At 58.1% G+C, this 10,741-nt stretch overlaps 1 protein-coding gene across 1 annotated transcript in view; it reads left to right on the plus strand.

Annotated features, from left to right (window-relative positions):
* The window catches only part of JPH2 (junctophilin 2), a 56,591-nt gene extending 48,616 nt beyond the window's left edge, over positions 1-7,975 (plus strand). Inside the window, exons 3-6 of the mRNA XM_004585820.2 lie at positions 2,862-2,980; positions 4,986-5,701; positions 6,317-6,411; positions 7,677-7,975. Coding sequence (XP_004585877.2) covers positions 2,862-2,980; positions 4,986-5,701; positions 6,317-6,397 — 916 coding nt within the window. The 3' untranslated portion in view covers positions 6,398-6,411; positions 7,677-7,975. The remainder of the gene's footprint in view (positions 1-2,861; positions 2,981-4,985; positions 5,702-6,316; positions 6,412-7,676) is intronic.
* Positions 7,976-10,741: the final 2,766 nt, after the last annotated feature.

The raw sequence follows: 10,741 nt of genomic DNA on the forward strand, positions 1-10,741 counted from the left end.
TGTTTTCTTCCCATGACTGGCACCACCACCATCATCACATGGGCTGAGCACTTCCAGGAGCTGCCTGCCACGGGACGGGGATCATTTCCACATGACAGAAGGAGAAACTGAGGCACAGAGTGGCGAGAGCCATGTCCTGTACTCCCAGTGGAGTCAGAACTAGGGTGAGGTGGGGTGAGGAAGCGACTCAGTCTCAGGCTCCAAGCCAGTCTGTTGCTAAGAGTTCATGATTTGTTCATCAAGTTTTTTTTTTCTTTTGGCAGTGATTTGACTAGTAAAACTGCTACACTAAGGGTCTCTCTCTCTCTCTCTCTCTCTCCACTTTCAGAAGACATCCCATCTCCTGAGTCCCTCCTAGGAGGTGCTTTCCACTTCCTTCTTTTTCATATCAACTTGTTTACTTTGCAAACAAACTCCTCTGACTGCAACCAGGGAAAAACTCTTGTATTAAAATATGACTAATCTTGATTCCTGGCCTTTCTTGGCCTCCCCAAACATTCTGTCGCTACGGTGAGCCCCCGAATCATCTTAAACCATCCCCAGACAAAGCCAACACTGGAATCCTGCGCCACTGATCCCCAAACCATGCTCTGCCTCTCCGCTCTGCTGCCTCTGTGCCTGAGAGTGTGTGAGTGTGTTCGTGGCTGTGTCTGTGTTCACAGCTGCCCACAAGTGCATGGCCGTGGGACTATGCGTGTTCTTGCATGCCCCCTTCATTCGGGAGGCAGTAGTGTAATGGGAGGGACTTGGAAATGGGACGGCAGTTCTGGGTTGGGCATCTCACGCCAAACCCATCATGGAAGGGAAGAGAAATCCTGTTGTGCTTAGAGCCAAACCCTGGAGCCCAGAAGGCCTTGGTTGGGTTCCTCACTCAGTCACTAGTTATGTAACTGGAATGGGAGTCAGGGGGCAAGGACAGCGTTCTTTCACACTCCCCCATGGTGCTCGGCTTCCCTCCATCACATAGCTCCGGGGGCGATTAGGTGAGTTCATTTTGGAGAATCCCTTGGCTTGCCGTTGGCACTTTGTGGTCCCTGCTAGTGTGTCCTTCAGTAGGTACCTGTCTGAGTCTGTCACCACCACCACCCCCAGCCAAGTGGAGCAGGAAAAAGCTGCTAGAAGTCCCTTGAGGTCTCAGAGGCCTAGCAGGGGTCAGCATGGGGTGGTCAGCTCCCCCGTCTGGGCCCACTTCTGTGCTGGACACAGAGATAAGCACATGGGCTCACTCAGACCTGACCCTGCAGTTTGCCAAGGCACCAAGCTCTGGGGCCTTCCTAGGCCTTAGCACATGCTCCCCTCACTGCCTGACTAGCTGTTCCCATCCACTTCCCACAGCCCCAAGGTTTGTGTTCCTGCAGATTGCAACTTAAAAGTGTCATATCCCCTGACTAGCACACCATATCATGGATCCATACTAATTTTAGATCAATAAATATTAATTAACATATTCTCATGCTATTCTCTATTCTTCCTCCATGAGATATCTCATAATTTTAATTGTAATTAAATATTTGAAAGATGTATTCATTTATTTAAAAGGCAGAATGAAAGAGAGAAAGAGACAGAAAGCCCATGGCTTCTGGTTTTGGATGAGTTCAGCTCTAGACAGCCAGTTGGGTAGTGAACCAGCAAATGGAAGATCTCTCTTTCTGTCTCTCTGTAATGCTTCCTTTCAAATAAATAAATCATATATATATATAGTTATATATTTAATTGGAAAGGCCAATATTCAGAGAGAAGGAGACAGAAAGATCTTTGTGCTGTGTGCTAGTTCACGCCCTAAGTGGACACCACAGCCAGAGCTGAGCCAATCCAAGCCAGGGTCTCCCACTCAGGTTCAGGGTCCCAAGATTTTGGACCATCCTGGACTGCTTTCCTAGGCCACCAGGGAGCAGGAAGGGAAGGGGAGCAGCCAGGACATGAACCAGCATCCATATGGGGTCCTGGCGATGCAAGGTGAGGATTTAGCCATTAGGCTATCATGCTGAGCCCAAAAGTAAATCTTAAAAATAAAATAATAGTTATTAATAGACCTGCTAGGTATTCTATTTGATGCATTGATAAAGAGCATACCTGTTTGTTCTGTTAAACAATTTGGTAGCAGTGTGTGGATGTATCCATACCCCTTTGAAAGTCTGTCTTTTATGCATTTGAAAGCATTATTCCAAGAAGGGGCTCATAGGGCTCATGTGGGACCTGTGAGGAAAAAGAGGCTCCAAGTCCTATTCTGGGGCTTGGCCTCCTCTGCATTCAGCCAGCAGCTGGGGAAAAGCAGAGGATAGAGGTGTTGTTATGGACCAGGCCTGGAATTACATATGTCCCTGCCTGCCCTCCCTGAGCAGAACTCAGACACCTGACCCTGCTGAAGTGCAAGTGCAGAGGATCCTGGGGAATGTAGTGTGGTACAGCAGTTTGGGTCACAAACAATTCACTGTAGGGGTGAGCATTTGGTGTAGCAGTTAAGACACATCCCACATCATGGTGTCTGGGTTCCAACACCCAGCTCCTCATTCCATCTTCCTGCTGATGCAGACCCTGCGAGGCAGCGATGGTGGCTCAAGTAGCTGGGTTCCTGTCGCTCATCTGGGAGACCTGGATTGAGTTGCAGGTGCCCGGCTTTGACTTGGCCCAGTCCTGATAACTGCAGGTATCTGGGGTGTGAACACGTGAATGGGAGTGCTCGCTCTCCCTCCCTCCCCCTCTCTCTCTCTCTCTCTCTATCTCTCAAAGAAAATTGTTCAGTCCTCCTTGGCAGTCTGAGTGAAGGAATGCTCTGTGGAGTGTTTCCTTGCAGGCCAAGGAGAGGAGCTGGGAGCTGGTTCTTCCTTGGGTCCTGAGCCCCCTGCCTATTGTCTTCGTAGGACAAGTCACGCCAAGGCCAAAGCTGAGGCCGCGGAGCAGGCTGCACTCGCTGCCAACCAGGAGTCCAACATCGCCCGCGCCTTGGCCCGGGAGCTGGCTCCGGACTTCTACCAGCCAGGTAGGACCGGCCGGGTGTGGGGTGGGCAGGCCTTGGGGTGCGGACTTCCTTTGGCTTGTAGGTCAGCTGTGCTGCTCACATGCACCACTCTGGGGCATGGTGCAGGGGTGGCATGGGCCATGTGAGGTGTGGGGCAGACACATCTCAACTTCATGCTGGGTTGCTGGCAGTGGTGCTGGGACTGGTGCAGGCCAGCCTGGTTCTTCTCTCTGCTCTGGGTGATGGAGCAGGCCAGGTTAGAGGACCAAGGAGCCTCTGGAGGCCGTTGCTGGTTGTTGGCTTGTTGAGTGTTGGGTATCAGGCATGTGCTGCAACCAGGGGGACATAGCGAAGCCCAGAATCCTGAAGAGCCAGAGAAAGCATTGCAGTGGACGGTAAAGCGACAGGGTGAGGCACCAGATCACAGGTGATCCAACCCTGAGTCTGGGGCTTCGCAGTCATGAGACCTAGGGCAAATGCTATCACCTCCAGGACCCTCAGCTCAAAAGATCTGGTAAATGGGAGGAAGGATGGCACCTGCTTTGCCCTGCAGGGGGGGGCAGTGCACGGGACTGCATGCCCAGGCCACAGGTTGCTCTTGGCTGTAACGCCGTGAGGAACAAACCCTGCACAGTCCCAGGTGTGCTGGGTGCTGGGAGCTGGGAACAAGTTCCTGGGAACTTGTGGGAAGTTCTTGACCTGCTAGGACAAGAGCGAGTGTTAGGGGAGGCTTCTCTCGGGAGAGGCCACTTGCACCGGAATCCCGAAGGCCAGCGCAGGCCCAGTGGGTCTCAGGCATGACATGTGTGGTTCAGCGCACACGCACCCTGAGTCTCTGACTCAGCAGGTTTGAGGGGAGCCTGGAGTGTGCACCCCGCAGGGAGATCAAGGGCTGTAGGTGTGGCTTGGCCAGGGCCACACTCAGAACTGCTGCCCCAGGAAGGTTGGGTGGGACAGGTGGATTGAGAGGAGGAGAGGGCAGGTGCAGGCAGGGGGTGGCCAGCAGAGGGCAGGTGCAGGCAGGGGGTGGCCAGCAGAGGGCAGGTGCAGGCAGGGGGTGGCCAGCAGAGGGCAGGTGCAGGCAGGGGGTGGCCAGCAGAGGGCAGGTGCAGGCAGGGGGTGGCCAGCAGAGGGCAGGTGCAGGCAGGGGGTGGCCAGCAGAGGGCAGGTGCAGGCAGGGGGTGGCCAGCAGAGGGCAGGTGCAGGCAGGGGGTGGCCAGCAGAGGGCAGGTGCAGGCAGGGGGTGGCCAGCAGAGGGCAGGTGCAGGCAGGGGGTGGCCAGCAGAGGGCAGGTGCAGGCAGGGGGTGGCCAGCAGAGGGCAGGTGCAGGCAGGGGGTGGCCAGCAGAGGGCAGGTGCAGGCAGGGGGTGGCCAGCAGAGGGCAGGTGCAGGCAGGGGGTGGCCAGCAGAGGCCAGGTGGAGAACTAGGTCTAGGTGGGGCAGGGAGGTGAGGGGGCAGAGCCCCTTCCGACTCAGGCTGTCACTGCAGGGTGGGCGAAAACCAGAAGGAAACTTCCTCAACCGAGAAGTTTCAGGGGTGCAGCGGGCAGACACTTGGGATTCCCGACAAGAACAGGGAAGGGGCACCTGAGGTACACCCTGGATCGCGGGCTGGGTCACTTCTGGTCACAGCGCTCCCTCTGCTGGTCAGAGTCATGGCTGCCCCTGCTTGTACCAGGTTGTACCAGGTTGCTCAGGTAGGTCCAGTTAGGAGAGGCAAGCAACACACCTATGGGCATCATCCAGGCAGTGTGGCTCCACCCTTGGCTGTGTGACCTTGGGTACTTCGGTTCGGCTCTCTATTTCTCCCCTTCCTGCCTCTAGGAATTGGGGGTTCGCAGTAGCCACAACCTGGGGTGGGGGAGCTGGTCAGTGAGTTGGGGTCCGGAAATGAGAACAGAGCCTGACACCACAGTTGGGCTGCGCGAGTGCCGCTGGGTGTAGCGAGGGAGGGTCAGGCAGAGAAGTCAGGAGCCGGTCCGCGACCCGGCTGTGCCACCTAGCCTCCCCGCCTTGCCCCTGGCAGGTCCCGAGTATCAGAAGCGCAGACTGCTCCAAGAGATCCTGGAGAACTCGGAGAGCCTGCTGGAGCCGCCGGAGCGGGGCGCCGCGGGTCTCCCCGCGCGGCCCCGCGACAGCCCGCAGCTGCACGAGCGCGAGACCCCTCGGCAGGAGGGCGGCCCCCCGTCACCGGCCGGGACACCCCCACAGCCCAAGCGACCCCGACCCGGCGCGTCCCCGGACGGCCTGCTGGGCCCCGGCGCCTGGAACGGCGAGCCTGGCGGCGAGGGCAGCCGGCCGGCCACCCCGGCGGGCCCCGGCCGCCGCAGCCCCGCGCGCCCGGCCAGCGAGCACATGGCCATCGAGGCGCTGCAGGCGCCACCCGCGCCGTCGCGGGAGCCCGAGGTGGCCCTGTACCGCGGCTATCACAGCTACGCCGTGCGCACCACACCGTCCGCGCCGCCGCCCTTCGACGACGAGCCCCAGCCTGAAGCCGCTGGACCCGACTCCGCGCCCCCGTCCCCTGCCGCGGCCGCTCCCGGCCAAGCCCCGGCGCTCCGGAACCCCGAGCCTGCGCCCGAGACTCCGGCCAAGTTGGAGCCCAAGCCCATCGTGCCCAAAGCCGAGCCTAAGGCCAAGGCCCGTAAGACTGAGGCCCGAGGGCTGACCAAGGCCGGGGCCAAAAAGAAAGCCCGGAAGGAGGCGGCGCAGGCGGCAGAGACGGAGGTGGAGGTGGAGGAGGTGAGGCTGCGAACTGTGGCGGGTGGGAAACATGAGCTGCAGGCAGGACTGGGTGTCCGTGATTGGTGGTGGTGGGTAGCAGAGTCTGGCTTGATCATAAAGGATTTTGGGCTTAAGGGACAACATAGGGTGCTCCCACCTTGGACCAGATAAATACCTGAGCACCTGGTATCCCATCAGCCTGAGCAATTCTTGGAGCACAGGGCAGCTGGAACCTCCTCTGCCCAGTCAGGGGGCTTTGGGTACCCCCAGCAGCAGGTATAACAGGGAGGGCTTCCTAGGGGTGGGGCAAGGGCACAGCAGGGCTGCTGGCTCGTGGGTGGCTGGGAGCTGGTATTGGCAGCAGCAGAGAGGAGGCTTCGTGGGACAGAGTGATGCCTCCGGGAGTAGCTGGCAGCCAGGAAGATCCCAGGCTGTTCTGCCTGCTGAGTGTTTCGGGATGTGCCCTTGTCCCGGTGGCCCAGAAGAATCTGTCTGGATAATTATTTCTAAGCATCTTTCTGGCTGTGATGGAGATTGCTCCTAGAAAGGCCCAGCCTGGAGGTGATGGGCGGGGTGTGGGGGGCATGACACCACAACCCTGGGGACTCAGGCAGCCTCTGTCCCCTCCTCCAGGTGCCCAACACCGTCCTCATCTGCATGGTGATCCTGCTGAACATTGGCCTGGCCATTCTCTTTGTGCACCTGCTGACCTGAGCCTTGCTCACCAGGTGTGGTGATGGAGGGGCTGGGTGGGAGCCTCTGGGGCGGGGGTGGGGCACATCTGGTCTGGCTGTCCCAAGGCAATTGCAGGCGGGACTCAGAATTCGATAATCCCATCTGCCCCGTCCTTGCCCGGCTCATTGTTCAGTTGCTGGTTTTGTAGGACCCACAACTCTGAGACTGTGGGTCAGATGGTCCTTGGCAGGAAATGATTCCCTGCCCCGCTGGGTGTTCTGGGAACAGAAGAAGGGGAAATGGGTGGGCTGTGCACCCAGCTTCTGTCCTGGGACTAGTGGGGGATGCAGGGAGGCAGAGTGGGAGTGACAGGGAATAGACCCTCCGCAATATACACGCACACACACACACACATGCACCCTCCATCAGCTGGCCGTTTGTAGAGCACCTGATCTCTGCCAGGTGAACGTGCAGGCATCATTCCCTCATTCTTTCCTTCCATTGGCCAGCATTTACTGAGCAGCTGCTCTTCTGGGCTTGCGGGGGAGCAGCAGGGGCTCTGGCCCAAAGACACTGGGTGAACCCTGCCAGGACAAACTTTCCTCTTCAAGCACATCATGAAAAAGTCCGGCTATTACAGCAGCATTGAGTCACAGGTCTCTGTATAGCCTCTTCCAGGCCCCCAGTCTAGACCAGGCTCACCTGTGACGCTGGAACCTTCTCCGAGTGCTCCTTTCCCTCACACCCCTCAGCCCTACCCTGTCACTTGGTGCCACGTCTGTGCCCTTAGTCTGAGGAGGCTGGGGACCAGTGACAAGGGCTAGGTTAGGCTGGAGGAGAGTGACCCTTGCTGGTCTTAGGATCAAGTGTGCGGCAAACCAGTGAAACCCTGCTCGGGGACCAGTTTTGGCAGCTGGGGCCTGTGGGGTGTCTGCCTCTTGCCCTGTCCCCTGCCAGATCCCAGCTTAGGATCCCTCCCAGTAACATCATCAGCCTGGTACCACTGCTGCTTCCTGGAGGACCTGAGTGCACCTGCTGAGGGCCCTGATGACTTCAGCCTGGGACGGAGTGGAGCGTGTGCCATTAGCGCATGGGACAGAGATGGGTTTCCTGGGGCTGGGAAAGGCCTCGGGAACTTGGCTGTGAAGCTTCAGAGTCAGAGCAGAAGACAGTCCTGAGGGTGCGGGACAGGAGGTAGCAGTGGGTCCTCACCCCAGAACAGCTCCAGCATGAAGCTTACCCCTCAGGCTGGGAGGCCTGTCCCGGTCAGTCCTGGCTGCCTGGACTCCCCAGCCTGAACTTGTCACTGTCTCTGCAGAGCCGGGAGGAGCCTGCTGAGGATGCCAGGACCATCATTGCACCTTGCCTCACCGGTGGCCCAGGAGGACTGAACTCTGGACCTGGAACTCTGGGCCAGCTTGCGTCCACACAATGTTTAAGGAGGCCTCCCGTGGCACCTCTGCTTGGTGACCGTATCCTGAAGGATAGAATGTGCCAGAACTCTGCAGGAGGTCCCAGTCTCCATCCTCCTCCACTGTCCTCCCACCCCCGCCTGACCCAGGTCACCCATTCTTGGGCTTTTGTGTATTTCCAGACAAGTTACCCAGATGCTCATGATATACCTCCTCCTTCCTTCACCCCTTCGCCTCTGTACCTGAGACCTCCTGGGAAAGCTGGGGAGCAGAGGGACTGAAGTGGGCCAGGGAACCCCCTCTCCCCAGACTACTATAGCCTTGGCCCAGCATGCACCATGCCCCTGGCTGACGGACATCTGGGTGAGGCTCAGCAGGACCGGCCAAGGATAGAGTGCTCCCTGACCTTCCACTGCCAGAAGCAGGAAACTTCAGCCTGGAAGCTGGGGGCCAGGTGTCTGGCACCAGGGCTGAGGAGTGTTGGGAGAAATGTTGGGGCGCTTTTCTGGTGGCCTCTAAGCATGAGACTGCAGACTTGGTGTCACCATGCATGAGCCCAGCACAACAAGATCACTGTGGTGCCCTGAGGCAGGTGCCCACCTCAGGCTGGGTGCTAGGGAGATTTCCCAAGAAGAGAGGAGCAGTCTAGCGATCCAGCCGGGTGTAGTTTGTGTGGCACTAAACCCCTCGGGTTTGCTTGGCAAAAGGTGATCATGCATGTCCCTCACTTACAAATGTTTGGTCTCACATGGGGTCTCTGGTTCCTCAGGTGTTGGGGAGGGGCAGGGGCTGAGTGCTATTGTTCTGGGTCCCAGGAGGCTGGAGGGAAAGGGCTTCTGGGTCCCTCCATAATGAGACAGGAGGTGGCGATGGTGGCCCAGAGGAGCTGCTGCCACGTGGCCTGACTTGCTTGGGACCTTGGAGGCTGCAGATGGTGGCTGCACCTTCCTCAGGCCAGCGCTGGGACCTGGACCACAGCTTTCCCACTCCCTGCGTGGAGATCCTCCTGTCCAGCCTCCCACTTGCTGGGGGCCCGTGGCTGGGATGGACTTCTGGACTGTGTTTCTGCTGTGAGACGTCTGCAGAGCCCCCATGGCTGCCAGCCCGGCCCGCTCTGCCTCTGTGCCTGGGCTGCTGCCGAAGCCCAGGGAGTGGGGTGGTTAGGGTTGGGGTCCTGTTCGGGGCTCTCTGCCTCCCAAGCCCCAGCTCCAGGGCACACGCTCCAGTTTGCTTCGTTGGGTCCCATGCAGGGCCAGGCTCTCGGGCTGCCAGAGCTCCTGGCCACGCTTTGGGACTGGCACTGGATAAGGTTCCAGCTGCTGCAGTCATGGCGATAATAAACCCGCATCTGCTGACGGGCTCAGGCTGGGCTTCAGTGGCTGTTTGGGGGCCCAGAACAGGGCACGGGCAGGAGGAGGGCAGCCAGGAGGCTGGGGCATGCTGGGTCCTGCCTCCTGTAAGTCTGAAATTCTAAAGCAGAGTTCCAGAACAGTCTATACTGTTTACAGTGGAAGCCAGAGCCTGCCCTTTGACATGGAACTCCTCCCTCACCCCCGCCACCCACCACCAACTTGCACCCTGTCCCTGGGGGCCTCGGTCATGGTCCAGCCACTGTCTTCAGTTTTCTGAACCTCAGTCTCTTTATAAGATGGGCATCATTGCAGTGCCCTCCTCCCAAGGATATAGAGATGCCTGATCCACGCTGCAGCTTGCAGAATGCCCTGCTGTGGAAGGCAGTGGGGCGCTGGTCTCTGCGTCTCTGTCCAGCCACGGGACTCTCAGCCAAAGACCCCAAGGGCTGGGGGGTGACTCAAGCACTGGTGGTCCAGACACATCAGGTCTCGATTAGAAGGGGATCCACCTGCTGTACCCTCCCGCCAAGAACTTAGAAGAGCAGGGTCTTCCCAAGGCCACACCCACAGCAATCCAGGGTGAGTGGGAGAGCAGTTCTCTAGATTGTGGCCATTAAAGTCCTTCCGAAGCCCTCATTCAAGGAGGGGGGTGGAGGGGAGGAGGTCCTTGCCCATCGGGAGGCTCCAGTTCAGCTGCCCCCAAGAGTGATCTGGCTGTCAGGAGCCTGGCTCTCCCAAGTGATGCCGCTGACTTACTGTGAACCCCGGCTCTCTCCCCAGTGACTCCTCTGACTTGCCATGTGTTCTCTGGGTTCTCTCCCTCCCTCTGTGCCTCAGTTTCCATTTATGCCAAGGAAACTATGATCCTCGCCCCACGGTCTCCCTTATGGGCCAAATTCTAAGAGATAAACCAAAGTTTTCATGACCCTGGAATGACCCAGGGACCACCCCTGCCCTCCCCAGGGGGAAGGGTGGGCTTGGGGGAACCCAGGAGGGGGAGGGGTGTGGGGAGTGGGGACAAGGCGAGTGTTGTAATTTGCAGAGATTTAATAAAATTCACAGATGGGGAGGGGCTAGGCAGCCAGCGTGGTGGGCAGGGGAGCAGGCTGGCTGTGTGTGTGTACGTTGGTGTGCATGTACATGCGTGTGTGTGTATGTGCACACACATGTGCGCATGCTCGGGATGCCCACATTAGAATCCCCGCAGGTGCTTGGAAATGGCCCCATAGCCCCGGGATTGGACTCAGACAGGTGAGGTGGGTTGGAGTCCACGCTCCCTGGTGGGTGGGGACCAGCACGCTCCCTGGCCTTGCCTTGTCTTCCTTCTAGATGGCCAGCAGCTCTGGGAAGTTGGACTTGTCCACTGTCATGTCCTGGCTGCAGGAAGGTGTTCCAGGCTCCTGGCTTCTGCTTGGCGTATCCTCAATCATTGAGCCTTTTGGGGTGTGAACCAGCAAATGGAAGCTCTCTCTTTCCAATAACTATCTAAAAATTTAAAAGCATAACACTGGTAGTAATGACAGCTAACGTCGAAAGCACTGCATTTAGTACTCTCCTCATCGTGCACAAGAATTCTCGCAATTCTTACAATGATGAGAATAAGCTACAGAGATCAACGG

The sequence above is a fragment of the Ochotona princeps genome, chromosome 22 (assembly GCF_030435755.1).
Source record: "Ochotona princeps isolate mOchPri1 chromosome 22, mOchPri1.hap1, whole genome shotgun sequence".
NCBI lineage: Eukaryota > Metazoa > Chordata > Mammalia > Lagomorpha > Ochotonidae > Ochotona > Ochotona princeps.